At 41.3% G+C, this 26,141-nt stretch overlaps 1 protein-coding gene across 2 annotated transcripts; it reads left to right on the top strand.

The window, feature by feature from the left end:
• On the top strand, positions 1-26,008 carry LOC148014788 (transferring glycosyl group transferase). Of its 2 annotated transcripts, none has more exons than XM_087665567.1 (3): positions 1-600; positions 24,014-24,795; positions 24,976-25,148. In XM_087665567.1, the coding sequence occupies exons 1-3, from the start codon at positions 190-192 to the stop codon at positions 25,010-25,012; spliced, it is 1,230 nt and encodes a 409-aa protein (XP_087521693.1). In that variant the 5' UTR covers positions 1-189; the 3' UTR covers positions 25,013-25,148. The 2 variants fall into 2 exon arrangements, with proteins under 2 accessions (XP_087521693.1, XP_087521692.1); XM_087665566.1 differs by having other exon boundaries at positions 6-600; positions 24,914-26,008.
• The last annotated feature ends 133 nt before the right edge of the window (positions 26,009-26,141 follow it).

Raw genomic sequence — 26,141 nt, 5'->3', positions numbered from 1 at the left:
ACAAACACAATGGGCCCTTGGCAGTCCCAAAAATGCAGACATTGACTATAACGTACTATAGGGCAACTCATCTCATTGGGGGATGCATGCTCCTCCTTAATCGTGCTGGAGGAGGAAGAGGATGCTGGTGAGCTTCAAGGATAGGCTGCAGGAAAGAGGCAGAAGGAAGAAAATCGCTCTAAAGCATCCATGGCGAAGAGGAGAAAGAAGCAAAAGGCATATGAAGCGCAAGAGGGAGGGGACGCAGAAGCGGAAGAGATGTCGGCTTTGGAACTGCAGCAGGGAGCCAACAGCTATGGCCTTCAGCCCCTGGGCAACTTGCTCTTTGCCTCTTCTCACAACATCAGAGACTCGGGGCTGGGGTTCCTCAGAGTCCTCAGTGACGAGATAGTGTGTGAGATACTCGAGCATTTGCAGGCCAAGGATTTGGCAGCCCTGTCCTTTGTCAGTAAGGCTTTCTACGTGTTCTCCCATCAAGATTTCCTGTGGAGGAGCCTTGTATTAGACACGTTTGGTGGGGATTTCAAGTTCAAGCTGAACTGGAGAACCACATATGCGATGGCCTTGGCTCCCTCCACAACACCATTTCCTCCTTTGAAGGTAAGTCGAAAAATAAAAGAACGAACATTGAAGGGAGAAAATGCACATAATATTATTCTTTACGAGCAGAGTAGAACACTGTTTGATAGTAATGTTGGCTTGTGTTATTCCTTTTCTACTCGAAATAAGCTTCCAAAGCTTTTATAGACGTGTTTGACAAAATGTGCAAACAGCATTAATTCACACCTCCCTGAAGCCAAATGTAACTTGGTATATAGCTTGCTAGTGCTATCACTTGTTTTCATATACAGGTGCGATGGATTTTGTTACTGCTGTTTGAATGGGTTGTGAAGTGCTCATCAGGTCGAAGACAAGTGTTCCAAACCAATGCAACTGAATAATGTTGACGCCTTAGACCACAATATGGCAATCCACTTAAGGCAATGTCTTTAAGAAAAAGTTTGGAGTACAAGCTGAGAGACCATGAAAGAATCAATGCTATTTGTATATTCGAAATTCTACCCAGATGACTTGTTGCTGCTCTAGTTGCTAGTCTTGATACTGCAGCCCCTTCTATAAACTTATGAGGAGCTTATAATGCTTGTTCGAGCTACAAGATACAACACTTCATAGTCGTAATGCAGCTAATACAAGTACCGCTATAGCTAATGATGAGGATCTACTTGAGAACTCCAACTCTAGCAATGAGAGTGATGAGGAGGAGGATGAGGACATTGAGGACAGTGAGGAGGACATTTAGTAGGAGTCATGACTCATGATATATTCTCCAGAACTTAGGATTGACTTTTAGTAGTTTGCATAATCCATTTATGTATTGAATATTTGACAAGGTTCGTGAGGCTTGGGACTTGTTTGACACCTTGTCACTTCTATGATTCTATTAATGTTTGTTACTTGTATCCTTGCTTTAGAGTGACATTTGATGTTTCCTTTTAAATGTTATGCTGACAATCATTGATAATGAATCATGATGTTAATAGTTATAATTTGAAATGTGGTTTGCCAATGTCCAAGCTTAAAGTGACAAAGTGTGCATTCTCAGTTTAGGTGAATTTTATACTTGCTGTAATGAGTACTTAATTAGGTTATTTACCATTCTATCTGAGGAGAAAGGCTAGTTTCATGGCTCCATTGTAGGGATACTATCTATTCCCTTGAATTGGTGGGCCCAAGGCACGTGGTTGAAGGTTAGAAGCTTTACTCTAGTGCTGAAATTGTATTCAACTGAGCATTACAGCAAGAATGTCTTCAGATAGTGAGATGGGATTAAGCAGGATGATGTCTCTGAATCTGACAATTTACAAAGTGTTTGGGAAAATGCAATGCCTGATCTTGGACATGCTTACAACATAGACAACAAGTTGATAATTGTTGGTTTAGACCAAAATGTGGGTTCTTTTAGGCCTATATGACAATTGGAAAGAGGAAGAGGAATTTGATGACGAGTGTAAAGATTTGTTGAGGATAGCAGTTGAAATATTTGTGGAATTGGCAAATGATTCTTAGTTTATGTACTTCGTAAACCCCTTAGGGAAGGACAACAAAGGCAAGAAGAAGAAATCGTCTTCAAGAGCTTTGGGATAGTAAGATGCACCGAAGAAAGAGCCAATACAGTAGCATGATGATCCAAATGTGGGTAACGAGTATAAGCAAATGATGGGGTATGCAATTATGGAGCAGCTAGGTTACAAGCGATAGACGAGCTGTAGTCTAGGCATGCAAGCAACTCAACGGGGCAATGGTAGGCGAACAGTCCAGGCGTAGGACGAGATAGACCAGGCGTAGACCACACTTGTTAATCAGGTGCATTTAATACGTAAGTTAGCGAATATGCGACTGGATGAGTCAAAGCCTGTAGCTGATCACTTGAGTGTATTTACAGGCATTTTAAATCAGCTCAAGGATGCAAATTTGGACTTTGATAATAAGTTAAGGGTGATCTTTCTGATCATGACACTGCGTGATTCTTGGGAGACCTTGGTGGTTTCTCTCAGCAATAACCTCAATCTCTCATATGATGGGGTGAGGGGTTCAATCTTGAATGAGGAAATTAGACGTATGTCTAGTGGAGAATGTAGCAACTCAACTTATAATGTAAGAGGCACGTGTGAAAAGAAAATTGCAAATGCAGGACAACGAAACAGGAGCAAGAGCAAAGGAAAGGAAAAGAGTGCCATTACTTGCTATCATTATGGTTGGAAGGGCCACAAGAAACTTGATTGTAGGTATTACAAGAAGGAACAAGAGAGAAAGAAGAATGTAGGAGATAAAAAGGAAGGAGGATAAGACAAATGCATCTGAGGCAACCAAAGGCAAGGAAAAGGCCAATGTGGCCTCTATTGTGGTCATAGAGAAGCTTTCAGATACAGAGGCTAATGTATTATGTGCAGTTGATTATGATACCCTTTTATGTCACATGCAGGATATGTAGATTACCAAGGGCGATGTGATTGATGCACTTTTATCAGTTGATGATGGTGTCACTCAAACTTGGATTGTAGACTCTAGTGCCTCTTTCCATGTAACCCCTTGTTTGGAGTGTTTTGCTATGTTCAATGCAGACAGTTATGGAAAGGTGTATCTTGGAAATAACCATACTTGCAGCATTGATGGGATTGACATTCTATACTTGTCTTTAGATAATGGGCAAGAGATTGTGTTGAAAGATGTCATATATGTGCTTGGCATTAAAAAGAGTTTATTATCTGTTGGTTAGCTTGACTTGCATGGTTACACTACACTGTTCGGTGGTGGATTGTGGAAAGTGAAAAAGGGTTCCATGCTGATTGCAAAAGGAACCAAGAAGGGCACTTTGTATTGTTTGCATTGTAAAGCTTTGAATGGCAAGTTTCTTGCACTTACTGAAATTTATAGTCACTTGGAGTTATGGCATAAGAGATTAGGCCATATGAGCCAGAAAGGACTTGATGCCCTTACCTCTCCGAAGAGAGTTGATGGAAAAGGCTCTAAACTTGAATTTTGTAATGAGTATCAGTTTGGAAGCAAATAAAAAATTCCTTTTATTTTGGTGTCTCTCGTAAGTCCAATGTCTTGGACTTAGTGCATTCTGATGTATGTAGTATGCCTCTGAAATTGTTGGGTGGTGCTGCATATTTTGTCTCCTTTATTGATGATTGTTCCAAAAAGATTTGGGTATACCTATTGAAAAAGAAAAGTGAAGTGTTTGCTGTCTTTAAAACTTTTAATGCATTTGTGACCTCTCAGACAGGTAGAAAGCTAATATGCTTGAGAACTAATAATGGGGGGTGAGTTTACATCTATTGAATTTAAGTCCTTTTGTGACTTGCATGGTATTAAGAGGGAGCTTACAGCCTCTTACAACCCTTCTTCAAATGGGGTGACTGAAAGATATTATAGGACTTTATGTGAAAGAGTGCGGTGCATGCTGTCCATTGCTAATCTCCGTCATGAATTTTGGGGAGAGGCACTCAAAACCATGGTTCACATTCGCAACCGCTCTCCAAACAGGTCCTTAAATAATGGCATCCTTGAGGAGGTTTGGTTTGGCAAATCAGCCTCATATGACCATTTACGCATATTTGGCTGTGATGCTTTTGTGCATGTTAGAGATGAGCTGAGGAACAAACTTGACCCAAAATCCACCAAAGGCATTTTCATGGGCTATGGTGATGAGGGTGAATTTGGCTACAGAGTGTGGTTACCTCAGTCCAAGAAAATTATTCGCAGCCGTAATGTTGTGTTTAATGAGGCAAAATTGCTGAAACGCACTTTAGCCTCTAATGAAGATTTGAAAAAGGTCAAATTTCAGAGCTTGCAGCCACCTATTACTTCAGAAAATAAGCCTCTTGGTGCTATACCACAGGCTGAAACTGATGACAGCTGGTTATTTTTGAGCCAGTTAATGATGGACAGCAAATCAGAGCATAAGGAGGCCATGGACAGCAAGATAGACCATGAAAATGCAGGTGTTGGTAATGAAAATGAAGGTGCTGTACAGCCTGAATAACATGCTGAAAATGGCTTATAATAGCCAATAAATGCTGAAAATAACATATCTCCAGATGTAGACCCAATCCTTGAAAATGTTGATCATTGGATACATAGGTTTACACGCGTAAGAAGGCAACCACATAGGTTTGACCCCTCCTTGCATTATGCGATGCTTACAGATGAGGGTGAGCCTCTTACATACAAAGAGACCAAGTCATGTGAATTCAGCAATAAGTGGGAGCTAGCTATGTAGAAAGAGATTAAATCTCTATATGCAAATGATGTTAGCAGTCATGTTTGTCATGCCTTTTCATCTCCTGCCTGTGAGCCTCAGTCTGAGTCAGACGAGGACGTTAGGAGCTTTGACACGTCTGTCATGTGTTATGATGGGGGAGGCTAGTCACTCTTGACTGGCTGTCTTAGGATGTGTATTTCTTTTTGGCCTCTTTTAGTGGGCAGCCACTGGCTGCCCGGCCACTTTTTGATCACTGTTGTGGGGCGCCCATTTTAGGGCATTTTTAGAGTTTGCGCCCAGTTTAGGGTTAGGGTTAGGGTTAGGGTTTGTCCTTTTGTCTATTTATAGGCAACCCCCCTCCCCACTTGATCACTTGTCTTCTTGCAGATTCCGACACTCCTTCTCTCCCGTGGTGGTGCTGCCATCATCATCAGCCTGATCTGGTGCCCTCACTGATGCTGTGGGCTGCGTGCAGGGACTGATCAGTCTCCTTCCGCCTTCCCGTTTGTATTCAGCATTCATTTCAGTCAGTGCAGATTTCTCTTTCTTATTTTCTGCTTTCTCTCTCTCTCTCCCTCCGTGTTCGTATTCCCTCTTCCGCAGCGCACTCTCACATGGTATCAGAGCCGAAGGAGAGTACACGGAGCTAAGTTTTACGCTGGAGAACACCCACAACCTTGCGTTTGCTGGTGAAGACGTCTCTAACAGCTGAGGCGTCACCTTCAGCACCATCTCCTTGATCAAGGCGGCCTGTTTTGGTGTCCACTTATTTGCGTTTGCTGTTGGTGTTATCCCCAAATTTGCGTTTTCAGCCTGGGCGGCCCTCCTCCAGCTGGGCGATACTCCTCTAGCCTGCGCCTTGCTGTTCTGGTTGTTATTCCATCTTCAGGCGGCTCTTTTCCTGCTGGCGACCTATTCCCAGGCTGCGTTTTGAGGCAGAAGGCTGTTTTTCTGTGGTGATTGCATCGTTACCACTTGCGTTTGACATCATCCTTGCATTCTGTGCAAGGCGGCTAGCTCAGGAGCCTCTGTTGTTTGTGTTTCGGCACCGGCAACCTTCCCTTGTTGTGTTTTGGTGTTTGCAGATATCGAAGATGTCTTCTCATGAGTTTACGGGCTTTGATGACTCAGATGATAAGCTTTTGTCTCGACACTCATCTGAACGGAGGCGTGATTTCTATCACGAGGACCGTCATCCGGAGTCTATTCCTCTTTCCCGTCCCCCTTCTATTCATGTATCTCGGCGAGCCCCTTCCAGTGGGCTGAAGATGCAGCCTTTGGTACCCCCTGTACTGGTACTCGTACTTTCTCAGCTGCCCAAAGAGGACCGGTTGGATGGCTCCAACTTTTCTCTCTGGTCCTGCAAGGTGGAGTGTATCTTGGACTCCTTCGATCTTTGGGAGCTTGTTTCTGTTCCTATTCCCCGGCCTCAGGTGGATCCCGCAGGTGGGACATCTATGGATCGTGCAGCCTTATGGGATCGGCTCAATTCTAGAGCCAGATCTTTCCTCTTTTTGAGTTTGCGGGATTCTGTCCTTGTTCATGTTCACAGGTTGAAGACTGCAGCAGATGTGTGGAGAAAGCTCGCGTCTCTCTATCACCAGAAGACGTTTGCCCACCGGATATCTCTCGAAAAGAAGTTGCGGATGCTCGCTATTGATGATAGTCCTTCCATGAAGGACCACATCAACAGATTACAGGATATGAGGGATGAGCTTGTATCCCTCGGTCGGACGATATCTTCTGAAGACATGGCTATGATTCTTTTGACTCAGCTGCCATCGCCTCGGTTTGATGTCTTCTACACCAGCCTTCTTACATCGAGGACCCGTGAGAAGCTTCTATGGGAGGAGCTATCCCCGCTTGTCTTGGAGCATGACGAGCGACTCAGAGAGGTCAGTGCTAGGGGATCCGACTCCACTAGAGCCTTTGTTGCATGTTCGGGAGGACAGAAGAAGAAGAAGAAGTCAAAGGCTTAGAAGAAGGACAATACTTCAGGTGCAGACTCAGATTCAGAGAGATCGAAGTGCCCACACTGTGGGAAAGGGACACATCCCGAGGAGAAATGCTGGAAGAAGTACCCTCATCTTCATCCGGGAGCGAAGGGTGGATCTACATCGGAGCCTTATTCTACCTCTACACCAGCTATTACCCATGAGTCAGTGTTCCTTCATATCCATGCTTTGGGGGAGGATCCTTCTTCCGTAGCTGCAGTGTCTTTTGCGCAGCCTTGGTAGTGGACAGTGGTGCTTCGAGTCATATGACTCCCCGAGGTGATTTGTTACAGGATCTCCATTCATCAGAGGGTTCAGTCACTGTTTGTGACATTTTATCGGTGCCTATTAGTGGTGTTGGCACATTGCCTTTGTTTACCGACCGACCTTCGAGCTCCTTTTAACAGGCCCTACATGTTCCGGATTTGGGCCTTCCCCTCCTCTTAGTTTATGGCCTTACGAGGCTTGACACACGAGTGATCTTCACCGAGCATGCCGTTGTTATTGAGGATTCTTTTACAGGAGCTGTCTTATCTTCAGGTTGGCAGGAGAGCGGGCTTTATAGGCTCCATTCCCCTTCTCTTATGTAGGGACCTCTGAGGCAGTTGTCTATTGCTACACCCGTTTCCACTTGTGCACCCTTTTTTCCACAGGTTTCTTCCCATCCCCCACCTTCTTTGGTGGTTCCCTCGTACCCCCCATCCGTTTCAGAGGGGGATGATCTCGGTGATGCGGCTGTGGATTCCCTGGCCCCTAGTGTTTTAGAGGGGGGTTCCCAGGATCGTGAGGAGCTCCCTCAGCGGGGCAGTCTACATCGACGGACTTCATCGACATTGGCATTCCTCTTGCCACCCCAGGATCTATTTCCTCTTCGGCCTTCAGCCACATCCAAGATCTGAGAGGGGGTGTTACCCAAAGGAAGGAAGCCTCTTTCAAACAAATGGGTTTACAAAGTAAAGACAGTTGATGGGAAACCCAAGTACAAGGTAAGACTGGTCGCTAAAGGGTATGCATAGAAGGAAGGGATTGATTTCCAAGAGGTCTTCTCACTTGTTGTGAAGATGATCACTCTACATGTCCTTTTTGCTCTCACTGGTATATTGGACTTAGAGCTGTACCAAATGGATGTAAAAACAACTTTCTTGCATGGAGACATTGATGATGAAATTTACATAAAACAACGCGAGGGCTTTGTAGTTCTTGGAAAAGAGTAGATGGTGTGTAAACTAAAATGCAGCATATATGGGGTGAAGCAAGCACCACAGCAGTGGTACAAAAAGTTTGACACTTTTATGCTATCTCATGAGTTTACACGTAGCCATGCAGATCATTGCTTGTACAGGAAAAAGGATACAAATGGTAGCCCCATCATACTTGTTTTGTATGTGGATGATATGTTGCTAGCTGGGAAAAGAAAGACTAGCTTGGATGCTCTCAAAAATCTGCTGAAATCAGCTTTCTCCATGAAGGATTTGGGGAATGCAGAGCATATATTGGGCATGAGAATTTGCAGAGATAGAATGCAGAAATTGCTGTTTTCATCTCAAGAAAAGTATATTGAAAAGGTATTGGACAGATTTAACATGGCTGAAGCTAAACCTTTTGGGGTACCCTTACCTCCTTATCTTAAGCTTAGTAAGCTAACAGCCCAAAAGATGACGTGGAAGCAAATGCTATGAAGGGAGTCCCTTATGCATCAACTTGTAACTCTCTTATGTATGCTATGGTTGCTACTTGTCCAGACATTGCTCATACAATGGGAGTTGTCAGCAGGTTTATGTCAAATCCTGGCAAAACACATTGGGAGGCTGTCAAGTGTATTCTTCGATACCTCAAGGGTACACAAAGAAAGTGTATTTGCTATGGGCAGGGTGCACTTAGTTTGCAGGGTTATTGTGATGCAGACATGGCAGGTGACTTGGACACTCATAGGTCCACTAGTGGGTATGTCTTTACAGTTGCTGGTGGGGCCGCTTCTTGGCGTTCTAGATTGTAGAACATTGTCACACTGAGTACTACTGAAGCTGAATACATATCAGCTATAGAAGCTTCTAAGGAAGCTATATGGTTGAGTAGACTTGCAGAGGATCTCGGCATGTCTATGGGTACTGCAGTTTTGGGATGTGATAGCCAGAGTGTTGTGTATCTAGCTAAGAATGCCATGTATCAAACACGTTTAGAGCATATTGATGTGCGATATCACTTTATCAGACAAATTCTGGAAGATGGTCAAATCACATTGACCAAGATTAAAACACAGGACAACCCTGCAGATGTTCTCATTGAAAGTCTAAGCAAAGCTCAGCATGAGCATTGCATACGACTTCTGGGAGTTGGTTAGAGGTTCACTTCAAACCTTTAAGTGGGAGGTTGTTGGGATAAAGGCCCATTTGACCTCCGTGTATAGTACACACACTATTCAATTGCACATGTGAATGCACCCTTAGTATGCCCTAAGTATAAATACTTTTTATTCTTTGTGTACCAACACGCTATTGGTACATTCAAATCTAATCGTACTTTCACTCTTCCTCTTTGACTCTCGTCGTCACTCTCTCTCCTCGAACTGTTGCACATCCCTAGATTAGCTCTTCAACATTAGGAAGGGTAGATTGCATTTGTCGAAGTTGGCCTTGTATCTATGGAACACAGAGTAAAAAGGATTGAATGGTGTTCGTCAGCTCAAACTTCATTTGCTGAAGCTATCCACAAAGGGTCATTGCACGCATGGTGGAAGGTGCCTCGTACAACATTTGAAGCTTTGACCATATTTCTTGGGATGTCCTACATGAGGTGATCACCGTTAGAGCTTTAGAAATACACCAAAGTAGTGTAGAATATGCACGTGCATCATCCGGATCCCATGTAAGCATAGCTTCCTCATGGTTGTCCTCATCAAAATCTTTAGGAAGAGGAAAAGGACGTTGAGACTGAGGAATACCTCCACAAACAATGTACCAAATTCACTTTTGCACAAACTAGGATTTCATCATAACGTGCCATGTGAGATAGATAGGTCCATGTAATGTACCATTTGTAGAAGTGCACGGAGGAGCCATCGGGAGAGGAGAAGAAGAGAAGATAGACAATAGAACAACAATGACTTCACAAAATGAGAGTTGACATGTAGTGTAACCAATACTTTGATTAGAAATGAAGGGCAACTACTGCAAAATGAAGAAAAACCAATCAAATACTGCCAAAAACAGCAAAAATGGCTTGGACAAACAGTCATCCCAGCAACGGTTAGGAGCAGAAAACCAAAAAATGCAGGTTGATTGAGCATTTAACGGAGAAAACTGATGATTCCAGTCTGGAATCCAAGTGTAGGTTGAAAATGCAAGTTGTTGGTCTGAAAACGCAGGCAGCAGCTGAGTATATACAGGCTAAAAACCACTAGCAGCAAGTCACTTGATCAACAAAGGAAAGAAAGACTTGTAATTAGTAGAAAAATTGTAGTAGGAACCTAGATCTTGCAATCCATAGTCACTAGGGATGGGGAATGGGGACGGGGGATATAGGGGACATGGACGGGGACCTAATAATTATATATTTTCTAGATATAATTGAGACACTTTATAATGAAACTAGACAAATATGATACCTTAACTATAAACCTCCTTAAAATCATAAATGTCACATAAAAGTCTTGAAAGCTGAAACTTGAAAGCTGAAACTTAATAGTTATTAAATGAATAATCAATACTCAAATTGAAGTGTACATGCGACAATGCCAAATGGTGACTTTAGTATGAGAAGTTGGTACTCAAAATAAATACAAGAAACAATAATGAGTAGAAGACTAGAAGTGACACTTGGGGATGAGTACTCGTTGCTTACAGTAGTCATTGAAGACTACAAGAAAGTTAAAACAATACAAATTGAGAGACTCAAGTGACTAGGAACTAAGAATTGTGAATCTATAGCTTGATCATCAACTGGAAGGAGAATGCTTAATCATCCTGTTGGGGATCTCCTTGTTGGGCATACTTTGCTTGCTACTTCTGCTCATCCTCCTGTTGTTTCTCCCATACCACAAATGGATCTGTAAGTGCAATCACACTCTTTTCCAACATGCATAAATTGACACTCACAAACACCAAGTCATTTGCCTTCTGCACATCTAAACTATTCCGCTTTTTTGAAGCAACATGTGAATAGGAGCTCCATAGCTGTTCTAAATAAGAGAAGCTCACAACTAAACTCAATATATAGATAGCCAATATATGCAACTCAGGCCCCTTGGCTCCATTGTCCTCCCACCATAAGATAGCCGCAACTCTATGCCTGTCATCTTGTACATCCTCACTTTGAGGATATGTATTTTTGAAACCTCACTTAACATGTGGATTAAATTTTAATCACATGGTTAAGTAAATGTTACACATGTGAGGTGTAAAAGAGGTTAGAGTAAATTTACGAGCTCGGGACATGAGAAAATTACGGGATGTCGAAGGCAAAAGTTGCTTTAAGCTATGTCGAACATGTACTTGGTGGTATCTAATGCTAGTTATTGGCCTAGGTTATTCATTTGGCCATAAGTGTCAGTTGGTTACACTAGAGAAGTGGCATTTAATGGTACCTAATACCAATTTGATGGTGGGAGTGGAAGTTGGCTAGCAAATTTAATTATTGGCCGGTTTTGGACATCGAAATAATTATTAGATTGATTTTCAGTATTTAAAGTCTGAAAGTTAATATTTCATTATGGATAATGTTGGAAAAACCATTTGGAAAGGTTGCCGCTTATCAAAATGCCCATGCAAAGATTGAAAAACGTCTTTAGAGATCAGAGAGAGGCATTTTAGTGCATTCAGTTTGCAAGAGAGAGGGAGGAGATGTTGTTGGTTTGATTTGCCTCCATTGGAGGACCTTCTGAGGCAGCCAGGGGCAAGAGAATACCAATCAACTATAGGTGACAGTATCTATGGGTTGTTGAGACAGGGCAATAGCAGTAAATGATCAATTTTCTTCAGCTCTTTGCATCTACAAGTTGTTGAGATAGGGCGGTAGCAGTAAATGGCTGATTTTCTTCAGTTCTTCATGAAGAAAATTTGAATTTTCTCTCTCCTCAACATTCTCTCTCATCTCCCAACATTTTCATAGCCTTACTTTGAAGATTATAACATTGAGATTACTAGAGGTTGAGAAATTTCAGATTTCTTTGTTGTAAATTCTAATCTGCAAAGCATAAATTAGGGTTTAGCAGTAGCCTCGAGAAGCGTGCCAGAAATTGGAAGCCCCAAGACTTGGATTCAACAGTGCTGAAATTGTTTTTAGTCAAATTCAGATGAAGGGATTAGCAAATCAATGAACATGGGGCATTTTCCATCTCTATCAAAGCGGGTGAAGGCCAATTGATTGCCTAACAACCTGATCAAATCTAGCTGACTATTCCACAAAGGAATAAAATAATTAGCGATCAAGTCTCCAATTGCCATGTGGCATTATCACCTGCCTAATAAAAGGAGGGGTTGCGAAGTCTTTCCCTTGGTTTGAAGAAGATGATTTTTTCCACGCCTTGGCTTTGGTTGGAGGATCCGAGTTGGAGTTTGAGGAAGAGGATGACTCAGTTGAGGAGTCCATAGCTTGATTCTTCTTCTTCTTCTTCTTCTTCTTTTTCCTCGAAATCGCTAACTCTTTGCAATTCTTGCACAAATGTCTTTTTTTTCCACAATGATAGTAGTGGGCCTTTGACTTCTTCTTTAGTATCGAGGACATATGTAGAAAATTTAGGAGTGTCAATGACATTTGAGCCCTCAAAGGTTGGCCACTCCATTAAACTCTGGAGGGAGCTTGTAGAGCATAGTCTTCATAAGATGAGCCTTTAGAAGGGTGGGTGTCACCAGGTGGTGATACTTTTTTGTAGTTGCTTTCCTTATTTACTTATATAAATATTTTATTTTTCTTCTCTTTAGTTGCTACTGCTTTTTACCCTCAGAGTTCTCTTGGATTAAGCCGAGATCTTTGCATGGCCAGAAGAGGCAGCCATTGGGACTAATTGGACTAATGGTTTGTTTGAGCCTTGGGACTGGTTCCATATTGAATTGGCACTAAAGAATAGATGCCAGTGGTTTGGGACTGTGTGCTTAGCTATTGGAGATGGTGCAAGACAATGAGCTTGGCCAAGACAGAAGATGCATATGTGAGAATGCTCACGAAATAAAAGTCACCGTAATTGAGCCACATTACACTTTTTGATGTGGTCACAATGATAAAAGTTTCTCAGAACAACTTGAGGAATGCAGGGGTCACCATCCCTAAAATTCAAGGAGTTACTATTTTTGGACCTCAGAATTTGTTCATGTCATTATATTCATTTTTGCACGAGGATTAATTCTCTGGTCTGTGCCAAGGTTAAATTTTGCACCGATCATAGAGTATTTTAGATCGGAAGGTTTAAACGGGAAAATTGTTATATGTGTGCCATGTGCCACAATTTAGGCACAAATTCCCAAAAGAGAGAGAGAGAGAGAAAAAAGAAATGTAATAGGTAGGAAGCTCAGATCTGAGAGTGAAGTTTTCAGGAGTTGAGGGCAGATTGCTGCAAGTACATCAGCTATGGAGAGTACTTCTTTGTCTTTGACTCATGTATAGAGGAACTAAAGAAAGCGATGACCATGTCACACAGGAGTGGGACCGTTTTACTACTGGAACGATGCCAGGGTCAAAGGGTTTGTAGTCCAACTGGTTTGGAACAGATCTGGAATGGAATAAGGCTGAGAATAGGTCAAGAAACAAGTAATAAATATAGAGTTCTGCAGACTGCAATTCTGCACTTGAATTATTGAGTTATGGTCATAGAAAGTGCTTTCCTACTTGGGATGTTGTTTAGGATTTGCTGGACAGTAAAAACAGTAAATACAGAGTTTTGTAGACTGCAATTCTGCACTTGAATTATTGAGTTATGGTCACAGAAGTGTTTTTCTAAAAGGGAGGCTATTCTGGATATGCTGTACTGTCCTTATGCAGCTGAGATTCACTGAGAAAAGATGAAAGCCAACTGTTCACTGGTTTTGTATTTTGGAACATTTCATTTTTGTAACTTTCTGTCTTTTAATTGATAAAGAAATATCGAGAGGGTGGCCGGTCTTCGAGGCCAATCTGGTGTGTGCATGTGAAAAGACCAGGTATTAATTGAAGGAACTACCGCTTTATGTAGACCAGTTTCAATGGGCTGCATGTGTCAAAGCTGATATTGTGTTTGTGTAATATGAAGCAAGAATGACTCAATAGTATCCTTTGGATCAAAGTATTAGAAGTGGATGTTGAACATAAGGATAGAAGAGAAAAACATAGAAGAACACTGCAAAGAAAAAAACTCAGGAGGATACTCGAGAAATGGAATTTATATACCAAGCTCGAGAATGATGTAGACAACAGTGAGTCACTAGCTCATAGGCACTGGGATTGTCTCTCTCTCTCCACAGAATCTATAGGTACTGATATGACCAAATGAGGAGGGGACTTGGAATAAAAAGGATAAAGCAGTGCTATAAATGGCAGCAGGTTGGACAACATTTAATGTTGGCTGACTAGCAATAAATGCCCTAAATAAGCATCATAAATACCACAATAAAATCCCTAAAATGCATAGCCATGCCTAGCATAACTTAGATTCACACATAAGCTGTTTGGATTGCTAACACCCTCTCTCAGATCATGGGTGATCTGATACAATACAATGATACAATGATAATGGCCCATCATAGTCCATACAACAAACAAAGCACGCCTACAACGATTAGTTGCCATCTTTTGCTTTATCTATGATATTTGAAGTATATACTTAATCTTCTTATGGGCTGCATCCATGTTCTCTACATAATGATCAGCCTTGAAGGTTGTAACCTTAATGTGTAAAATAGAAGGCACTTTCTTGCCACCCTCCACAACATCAAAGGGAGCCTTACCAATGGAACTCTGAATTGTATTATTATATGCAAAGTCTACTAAAGGCAAGTATTGCTCCCAACATGTGTCACCAGAGTTCTTTTCTTATATACTTACATAAATATTTTATTTTTCTTTTCTTTTGTTGCTGTTGCTTCTTACCCCCAAAGTTCTCTTGGAATAAGCTGGGATCTTTGCATGGCCAGAAGAGGCAGCCATTGGGACAAATTGGACTAATGGTTTGTCTGAGCCTTAGGACTGGTTCCATATTGAATGGGCATCGAAGAATAGAATACCAGTGGTTTGGGATTGTGTGCTTATTCACTGGAGATGGTGCAGGACAATGAGCCTGGCCAAGAGAGAAGATGCATATGTGAGAATGCTCACAGAATAAAAGTCACCGTAACTGAGCCATATTACACTTTTTGATGTGGTCACAATGTTAAAAGCTGCTCAGAACAACTTGAGGAATGCAGGGTCACCATCCCTAAAATTTAGGGAGTTACTATTTTTGGGCCCCAGAATCTGTTTGTGTCATTATCTTCATTTTTGCATGAGGATTAATTCTTTAGTTGTGCCGAGGTCAGATTTTGCACTGATCATGGAGAATTTTAGACCAGAAGGTTTAAATGGAAAAATTGTTACATGTATGCCATGTGACAAATTCCCAAAAGAGAGAGAGAGAGCATTAAAAAAAACTAATAGGCATAAGGGGCAGAGAGCAGAATGGAGTTTTGAGGAGCTGAGGGCAGATTGTTGCAAGAAAATCAGCCATGGAGAGTACTTCTACGTCTCTGACTCAAGATCGGAGGTAGAGCTTGCTCCCTCTGATGAACTCTCTCTATTCTTAGAGGAAATGCTTCGCATGATGGGCTGATTCCATCGAAGGTACAATTTTGTGTTTTCTCTAAAATCCTGCACATAAATCATTGAGTATCGGTCACAGAAAACGCAGGACATGTTGGACAATAAGAACAGTGAATTCAGAGATCTATAGATTGTAATTTTGCACACGAATCATTGAGTTTTGGTCACATGCTGAACATTAAGAACAGTGAACTTTGGACATGCTGGACAGTAAGAACAGTGAATTCAGGACATGCTGGACAGTAAGAATAGTGAATTCAGAGATCTGCGGACTGTAATTCTGCACAGGACATGTTGGAGAGTAAGAACAGTGAATTCAGAGATCTGCAGACTGCAATTCTGCACAGGAATCATTGAGTTTTGGTAACAGAAAATGCTTTCCTAAAAGAGATGTTGATCTGGACATGTTGTACTATTCTTATGCAGCTGGGATTTACTCAGAAGAGATGAAAACCAACTGTTCACAGGTTATGTATTTTGGAACATTATCATTTTTGTAATTTTCCATCTTTTAATTGATAAGGAAATACCGAGAGGGGCGCCGCTCTTCGGGGCCAATCTGGTGTTGAGCGAGGGAGTGAGGTCTCTGCTTATGTGTGTATGTAAAGACCAGGTGTTAATTGAAGGAACTACCACTTTATGTGAGTCATAGACCGGTTTCATGGTTCCATCCGAGGGATTTGAATTATTTTATGTAAGAATTTAAGCTCGGACAGTTTTGGGTGAAAAGGCCATACACATGTTTTACAGAGATTACAGGACTAGAGAGATGACATACATGGATAAAGGCAAAGGAAAACTCCCTCATGAAGAAGAGAGTTATTCTTTTGCTCGTAGACACCGAAGAGAGAGTATTGGTGGACAGGTGTTAGCACCTTCTAGAACCAACATTGAACCACAGGTTGAGGAGCAAGAACAAGAGGACTTGTTTATGGCACAACTCCTTAGTATGGTTGGCTCTTTCGAACAACTGGTAAAGAATCCTTGGATGCAAAAATTTTTGAAGTCACATAATGAGGATTCTCAGGTTGAGTCATCACATGATACCATGGAGCGCTCAAAAAGGTAAACTTCTAATGTGCGTGAGCATGTGGAAGACACCAAACATGGAGACGGGTCTAGTGCAACAAGAAGCACAAGCACAAGACCAGGGAGTGAATGGTCAAGGCACTTATGCACAAGTGGCACATCAGACTATTCCTCTTCAGTTTGCTACTTATCCTGGTTACTTTGGTGGTGGGTCAATTTTTTAAGCAATGGTTGGATTACCCACGGGTTATTAGGGATACTTGCTTAGAGGGCCACTAGGAATGATGCCTATTGAGGTAGTGAACCCACTTTATGCTAATATTGGTCTACAGCCCGGTTATCAGACTCTACAGAGTCCTTATTTGACGCCTGGAGTACAAAATGCAGCTGCTGGTTTTTTCCAGCCTAGTAGACATATGGCAGCTAAGACAGGTGAAATGAATGCTGATAATGCACGTAAGGGACTCCCCTTTTTACAGCTACCTCTCTATGACAACCTGACACCAAAAAGTACAAAGCCTAAAGACTATAAAGAGGGTGGTCAGGCAATCAAGTTTGAAACCTTCAGTGGTATGCAAGATAAGCTGAAAGCTTTGACATTTATACAACAGTTTGATGCAGCTTACACAAGAGGGAATTTTACTGAGACTTAAAGGCTACAACTTTTTTGAAAGGTAATGCTTTGCAGTGGTGGAACATATTATTGATGCAAGGAAATGCACCTGCCACTTGGGTCCATTTTAAACAGTTGTTTGCAGCCTCATGGTTAACTAACATGTTTGAAGTAGATGTCATGACTGCATGACATAAATTGGATGCGGCAAATTGTACGGATTTAGAAGAGTACAATAAGAAAATTTGGAAAGCACTTTTGCCTGTGAGTTCTTACAGGACAGTGCTCCTGTCAGTTTAAATTGAAAAGTACTGTTGCGGCTTGTCGAAGCCATCAGGGATTATTGTACCAAGACTAGGGTTACAAATATGGTACAGTTAATTGAAAATGCTGGTGTGGCAAATGCATTGTTGAAAGGAAAAGCTGACAGCTTTAAAGGCACTGAAAAGAAGGATTCTTAGTTCAAGCAGGATCCTGGCAAGAAGAAGAAGCAATTTCTAGAAAAGACCAGCTTTACAAAGAAGTCTTTTTGGAAGAAAAGATTTCAGTAGCAACCTTAGACTTCTTTTAAATAGGGTAAAGGACAGAAGAGACCACTTTTTGGCAAACCATTTGAGGAAAGAAAGGCTTTAATGATGGCTGGTAAATGCTTTATATGTGAACAGAAAGGCCATATTGCTTCTAAGTGCCCACAACAATCTTCTAAAGATGCGGAGGATAAAGATGCACCTAGTAAAAAGAAGCCCAGCATTGGCTTAGTGCCTGATATGGTGGGAGATCAATGAGCTAATGATGCTACAAAATTGTGCAGAGCTTGGGGAAAGATCAGAGATTCCACAATGCTTATTTTCTTTGATCATGGAGCTCATGCAAACTTTATTTCACTGGTATTGGCAGCTAAGCTGGCTATACGTCACGAGGAAATGGGACCAGTTGGACAGGTTGATTTGGCATGCCCAGGACATACTGAACTTGTCACCCCCATTCTTGGCAAACTTCTATGCATATTCAGAGCTATGTGGACACGGAGGAGTTCCATATCATGCCTTTAGAGGGCTGTGATGTTCTGTTGGGTATCCTATGGTCCCACAGGAAGCACACTATCTTGGATACTTACAATAGAACGATTACTCTCGTACATAGGAGCAAGACTCGTGTGTTAGATGTGAAGCTTAAAGGAGAGTCTGTCCCAGTTGTTTTTGCTTCTGCAATTACTTCTGTAATGAAAAATCATATTTCTATGTACTTGGTTTTTGCAAAGCAAGTTAATGAAGTTGACAGTAATGTGTTTGTACTAGATGAAAGTAGAAGGGCTTTCTTGGATAAATTCAGTGACTGTTTCTCAGATTCGTTATCAGGAGAGTTTATCCTTGAGAGGCTTGAAGATCATACCATAGATCTTATTCTAGGGACTAGTCTACCCAATAGGTCACCGTACAGGGTCAGTGCGGCGCAGCAGAAAGAGATTATGACACAAGTTAATGAGCTTTTAGAGAAGGGACTAATTCAGCCCAGTAGTTCTCCGTTTTGTTCACCTGTGTTGTTAGTTCAGAAAAAGGACGGCTCTTGGCGAATGTGTATTGAGTACAGAGCGTTGAATAAAAACATGATCAAGAATAGGTTTCCGATTCTGAGGATAGATGACATTCTTGATCAATTACAGGGAGTAGGAATGTTTAGCATGATAGATTTAAAAAGTGGGTACCATCAAATCAGAATCAAGCCAGAGGATATCCATAAGACTGCTTTTAGAACGACATTTGGTCTCTATGAATTTTTAGTCATGTAGTTTGGATTGACCAATGCTCTTGCTACGTTTAACAGGATGATGGATAGAATTTTCTGCCCTTATCGAAGTTTCGTTGGCACATTCTTTGATGATATGATTATCTTTTCAAAGAATGAAGAGGAGCATAGAAAACACCTAGTTGCAGTCTTTAATGAGCTTAAGCGTAACAGATTGCTCATTAATGGTAAGAAGAGTGAATTCTTTTTGGAAGAGATTCACTTCCTTGGGCACATAGCTTCTAAAGATGGATCCTGTAAAGATAGAAGCAATTGTCTCTTGGCCAGACTTGAAAATCGTCCATGATGTCCGCAGTTTCCTTGGTCTATGCTCTTACTATAGAAGATTTGTAGCAGAGATTGCTTCTCCTTTACATGCGCTCGAAAAGAAGGATGTCAAATGACAATGGACTGACAAAGAGAAATCAGCATTTAGATGTTTGAAGGGAAAAATGACTAGAGATCAAGTACTTATTTTGCCAAATCTGTCTAAGCCATTCTAGTGCAGTGTGATGCATGCAGAATGGAATGATTTTGATTATCAATTCGTCGGAAAAAAATCTTCTCCTACCTTTAAATTACCCAAGCAGGAGCACCATGTAAGAGTAACCATTGTCTATTCCAGAAAGGCCATGGAAAAGTATTGCCATGGATTTCATTTTTGATCTTTCGAGAACTTCTTCAGGGAATGATGGAATCTAGACTATCATTTGCAGATTCAGCAAACAGGCACATTTCATTCTTGTAAGGAAAAAGATTAAGTCAGAACACATGGTAAAGATATTTATGTAAAATATCTTCAAGTACCATGGAATACCACGGTCAATTGTGAGTGATAGAGAACCAAGAACGACTAGCTTGTTTTGGAAAGCATTGTTTGAAAACATGGGCACTATGCTGAAATTTTCATCTTCTTTCCATCCACAAACTGATGGACAGTCTGAAGAAGCAAATTCGACTATTTTAGATCTACTGAAGTGTTATGTTTCAGATCATAAGACTTCTTGGGAACACTACTTGCCATTGGTTGAGTATGCATACAATAATACAGTGCACTCGTCTACTGGCAAAGTACCTTTTGAGATTGTGGAAGGTGGAAAGAAATTGCCTTTCATTTTGCAGACAAAAGATAATATCTTTGAAATAGATCGTTATGTAAAGATTGGGAAGAAGCATATACAAAGGTTAAGTATGCCCTAGAAAAGTCACAAGCTAAATAGAAAAGAGTTGCTGATAGTCATCGTCGGGAGCTCTTGTTCAAATAGGATGATTGGGTCTTATTGCGTTTTGAAAAGGCACGTTTGAGAAAATAGAAGGGCAAGGAACGTTTGTTTCCAAAGCTGAGTATGTGTTACTATGGCCCTTTTCAAGTCTTAGAGAAGATCAATGACGTAGCATACTGGCTGAAATTGCCAGAGAATTGGAAAATTCATAATGCATTCCATGTGAGCCTATTGAGGCCTTTTATTGGTGAAGTACCAGAAGATATGGTTGAAGCGGAACAACTTGAAGTAGAGGAATTAGATGAGATTTTAGTTCCTTAGCAGATCCTGGCACATGGAATAAACCGGGATCTTTGCATAGTCAGAAGAGGCAACCATTGGGACAAATTGGACTAATGGTTTGTTTGAGCCTTAGGACTAGTTCCATATTGAATGGGCATTGAAGAATAGAATGCCAGTAGTTTGGGACAGTGTGCTTATTCATTGGAGATGGTGCAAGACAATGAGCCTGGCCAAGACAGAAGATGCACATGTGAGAATGCCCACGAAATAAAAGTCACCGTAATTGAGCCACATTACACTTTTTGATGTGGTCACAATGATAAAAGTTGCTCAGAACAACTTGAGGAATGCAGGGGTGACCATCCCTAAAATTTAGGGAGTTACTATTTTTGGGCCCCAGAATTTGTTCACGTCATTATCTTCGTTTTTGCACGAGGATTAATTCTCTGGTTTGTGCCGAGGTCAAATTTTGCACCGATCATAGAGAATTTTAGACCAGGAGGTTTAAATGGAAAAATTGTTACATGTATGCCATGTGGCACAAATTCCCAAAAGAGAGAGAGAGAGAGCATTAAAAAAAACCAATAGGCATAAGGGGCAGAGGGGAGAATGGAGTTTTGAGGAGTTGAGGGCAGATCGTTGCAAGAAAATCAGCCATGGAGAGTACTTCTACGTTTCTGGCTCAAGTACGAAGGTAGAGCTTTCTCCCTCCAATGAACTCTCTCTCTATTCTCAGAGAAAATGCTTCGCATGATGGGCTGATTCCATCGAAGGTACAATTCTGTGTTTTCTCTGAAATTCTGCACATGAATCATTGAGTATTGGACACAGAAAACGCCGCCCTTCGGGGCCAATCTAGTGTTGAGTGAGGTCTCTGCTTATGTATGCGTGTGTGTAAAGACTAGGTGTTAATTGAAAGAACTACCGCTTTATGTGAGTCATAGATCGGTTTCACCGTGACTTAATGCTTTGATATATAATATCTCAAGAGATCTAAAATTGTGGAGTTTGCCTCTTTGGATTCATTTGTTTGTGGATGGAAGGATGATGAAAATTTCAGCGCGGTACTCATGTTCTCAAATGATCCCTTTCAAAAGAAATTGGTCATCTCCGGATCTCGATCACTAACAATCGACTTTGGCATGCCATGATACTAAACATACGTTGCAAAAATAATCGTGTCATATGATCAGCCTTTTCTTCTTTCTCACTTGAATGAAATGGGCTTGCTTAGTGAACTTGCAAATGATAGTCCATATCCTAGCATTCCTTGTAGGCGTCCTTGGAAGATCAAATATAAAGTCAGCAATTTGCGGATAGCAAATCATGAGGGAAATGGTAAAAGAAGAAGAAAGGAAAGAAAATCAAATTAAAGTCTTATTTTGTTTTGGATACTTGACAAAGAGGTCAAGCATAAAGGACATCCTCACTGTGGAAGGACCTTGCATCCCAAGGAGAAGTGTTGGAAGTACTTGCATGTTTATCTCAATGTGAAGGGTGAAGTGAAGAAGCCTACCTCTTCATCTATATCTGCTCTTGCTACTATGACCAAGTCATCCTTTATTCACATTGATTAGGTGGAAGACTCTCCTTTGGCTTTCTTGCGACCTGAGAGGCCTTGCCTTGTGGATAGTGTTGCTTCTAGTTGCATGACTTACAAGTATGATTGGCTCCAAGGTCTTGTTCCCAAGAGGGTATTATCACTATAGGTGACGTGTCATTAGTGTCTATTAATGGCATTGGCACCATGTTGATTCTACTTGACGGTCCATCTTTGAATTTTGTAGTAGAGCTCCTCCATGTTTGAATTTGGGCTTTCATCTTGTCTCAGTCCATGGCCGTGGCCTTTACCCATCTTGATACTTAGATTATCTTTACTGACCAGGCCATCTTTGAAGATGATGCTACCTCAACAGTTCTTTGGGCAGGTTGTTAGGAGTGTGGGCTTTATTAGCTTCAGTTCCCTTTTCTTGTGCAGGGTCCTCTTGGCATCCCCCCATTGTCTCATTTATCTTGCTACCTTCTCTTCCACACGCTCTTACCCTTCCTCTACCATCTTCTCTACTAGTTCCCTTAGACCTGTTATCTCTTTCAAGGGGTGTTATCAACATTGATTATGTAGCTGTGGCTTCCTTGGCTCTTCTATTAGTTTTAGAGGGGGATTCCAAGAATCGCGAGGAGCATCTTCAGATGGTCTTTATCTCATGCATTGGCTACTTTCCCTCTTCTCTAAGCCAACCTTCCTTGCTGCTAGCATACCCATCCCATGCCCTTTGGTCCCTGATGTCTTACCTTCGGCAGAAGTGTTTTTCGGTGCTTTCCATAGCTCCTGCATATTGTCTTCTGGTCGGGTTAGAGACTTGGCTCATCCTTTCCCGATCGGGTACATACTTGAGTCTTGGCTTATCCTTTCTCGATTGGGTACATTTGATGTGCCCAATTCAAGGCCTCTCCACTCCCATTGGCTCGTCCTTGCCACCATCAATAGGTTCTTATCTAGAGAGGAGGACATGGTACTCGGTTGGTTCTCTTTATTGACATACTCGATTGACATTCACATGTTTCAATCTTGCATTGGATTTTCTACTGCTCTTGCCTTTGGCCACCCCTAGGATCTGAGGAGGGTTGTTAACAGACATGTTATTCTGTGCCTAGCTCCATGTTTATCTGTTGCTTGTGAGCCTCCTTCTGAGTCAGTCAAGGATATTTGGAGCTCTAACACTATCATCATCTGTCAGTCTTTCTTGTGTGTCAGTTTCCTTCATTTTAGGCACATCAGATGGAGATTTTGGGTTTCTAGGACTTGATCATTGCATCCACTGCTATTCTCAGCCTTGTCACACTGCACACAGTTTGTGTCATGGAGTCTTTCAGATTTTAGCCAGATTGCAGCCTAGGCGGTGGGAGTGTTGTCATTGCACTAGTAGATGGACGGTCAAGTTGGCCTGCTTCTTGTCCTTTGCCTAAAAAGGAAGCTAGTCACATGCCTCAGTGTGTATGCACATTCCATCCAGTGAATTTTTCTTCATCTTCCTCAGTCAAATTTTCATCTTCTGCCATCAGTCTGGTGCCCTCCGTGACGTGGCATTGCAGCCTTGTATTACATTTAGATAAGAGATTTTCCTTCTATTTTAGGCAATTCATTTGCTTTTCTCTTCTTTGCGTTCCTTGCTTCTGTTGGCCACTCTTAAAGATTAATCATGATTCTTAATTCTATACAATACAAATACCATTCAACATTAACACAGATATCTACATGCATCATGATCTATTATCCATGACTGAAATATAACTTTAAATGTAAAAGCAGCATAGATGAACATTGCGACTATATGAACAAAATCCCTACAATCAATGGCAATAATTAGTGATAAATTATGTCAGCCTATCAAACGAATCCATGATAAATGTCAATTGCCAAAGTTCAAACACATTTGTCAAGGAAGTTTTCTTTGGGTGGAAAGTTTAAAATAGGTGTTTCATATGTTTATGAATTTCTTGGGATGAAATGAGTTTCCTTATGAAACAAGTTTCTTGGCAACTATATGTGAATGTGCAGGTGAAGGGATTTTTCTCTGATTACCTCTTTCAAAGCTGGCTATGCAGCAGTTTGCAGATGAAACATGATTGGCTTACTGTGGACAACATTGAGAGGAGGAGTAGCCTTTCAGTGGAAGAGTTTATCAACAGGTATGAAGTGCCAAACAAACCAGTAATTATAACGGATGCCTTAGCTAATTGGCCGGCACTGAAAAAATGGAACAAAGATTATCTCATTGAAACAGCAGGAGATGTTAAATTTGCTGTAGGTCCAGTAGAGATGAGACTGGATGACTATTTTTGTTATGCAGATGCTACTAATGAAGAGCGACCCCTTTATTTATTTGATCCTAAGTTTGCTGAGAAGGTACCTATATTGACCGAAGATTATGAGGTGCCGCTATATTTTAGGGAAGATTTGTTTAAGATTCTTGGAAAAGAAAGGCCTGATTATCGCTGGCTTATAATTGGGCCTGCCAGATCAGGGTCATCTTTTCACATTGATCCAAATAGTACATCAGCTTGGAATGCTGTTGTACAAGGCTCAAAAAAGTGGATTCTTTTTCCTCCGGATGTAAATCCGCCAGGTGTGCATCCAAGCGCTGATGGGGCAGAGGTGGCTGCCCCTGTATCAATCATGGAATGGTTTATGAACTTCTATGAACAGACTAAACATTGGAAGAAGAGACCTGTTGAATGTATATGCAAGGCGGGAGAAATGATGTTTATCCCAAATGGGTGGTGGCATTTGGTTGTTAACTTGGAGGATTCCATTGCAATTACACAAAATTTTGTCAGCAGGTAGATCGTTGTGTTTGTAAACTGATAGTTTCTGTGTTGCTAAAATTACACGAACAAACGGGTTTCATTTTCATTGAACTTGAGCTAACAAAATATTTCTTATTTTTATTGGAATCAGGAGCAATCTTCTCAATGTTTTGGAATTTCTTAATAGGCCAAATTCTGCCCAACTTGTGTCAGGTACGAGAGATCGCACCAATTTGTATGCAAAATTTAAAAGCAAGTATGAAGATATGTTTCCTGGTGCTATTGGAAAGCTTCAAAGAGAAGCAGAGGAGAGCGCCAGAGCCAAACAAAAGAAAGCATTGTTTTGGGACACTGTCACAGATGCCAAAGCTGGGGGTGGCTTTAAGTTTGGCTTCTGATGGCACATATCCCTCGAAGGGGTTTCCTTAACAGATGATGGATTTGATATGCTAACACAGAAGCATGAGCTTTTTGAATTGTTACTCTGTGCACCGGATATGGTGGCGGATAATTTTCATACAAACAAGTCTAAAATAAATTTGCAGTTTCAAATCTCAAATCTGTGTTTTCTCACTCAAAAGTGTTGTAATACATCCAAGTCTTCTGAGTGGCACCCATACATTTGACTCCACCCCCAAAGGCTTATGTTTGAGTTTTGTGTAACATTATATGGACTGGTATGCGTTGCTTTTGCCATTTGTATCCCTACTTGTGTATACCTTTATTGGCGGTGTACAAGCAAGAGAGGGCAGCAATGAATAGAATGAGGCCTGACACTAACATAAACACTTTCATTAGTTCTGATGCAAGCTTACACTGCACACATACATTGACAGTAATCACGAGGTGGAGGATGGTTAAAGGTGTAATGTGTGTATATGAGCCCAAATGGTATTTATAAGAAGAAAGAGTAAGGTTACTTCAATTCATGTGGTTCAAGGCTAGTAAAAGAAGTGAGCAATTACCTATGCCAAGAGCAACTTGAAAGTGGGAGTGCTCAAGGGGGTCCGACTCAGTTCAAGAGTGTGAGTAATTTATAAATGCCCCAGAAGTGGACAAAAATTGACGACATTCCTGGCAAAAAGGCAATAACATCCAAATTTAGTGAGTCCATGAGACATGTCTGGTCATCTTCCTTTTGCGAAAAATCCCCACATCAGCATCAATGGAAGTCAAAGATGACGGTTGAGTTTGCTCCTCTGTTGTGATTGCCTAATAGCCATTCTTGCATTATCCAAATCGTACTGTATTTCTGTTGATCATTGACTTCATTTAAGATTTGCTTGTCCAATTATGATCTAGATCACAACCTAGCAATCTTTGATGCTGAATTGTTTTGATCAATTGAGGTTATATATCAACTACTCATTGTCTATCCC

Source organism: Lygodium microphyllum, chromosome 24, assembly GCF_053477565.2.
Source record: "Lygodium microphyllum isolate KBCC chromosome 24, Lygodium_microphyllum_v1.1.10, whole genome shotgun sequence".
Classification (NCBI taxonomy): Eukaryota; Viridiplantae; Streptophyta; class Polypodiopsida; order Schizaeales; family Lygodiaceae; genus Lygodium; species Lygodium microphyllum.
Note: the sequence above shows the minus strand (reverse complement) of the source record. Positions and strands in the feature narration are given on the sequence as shown.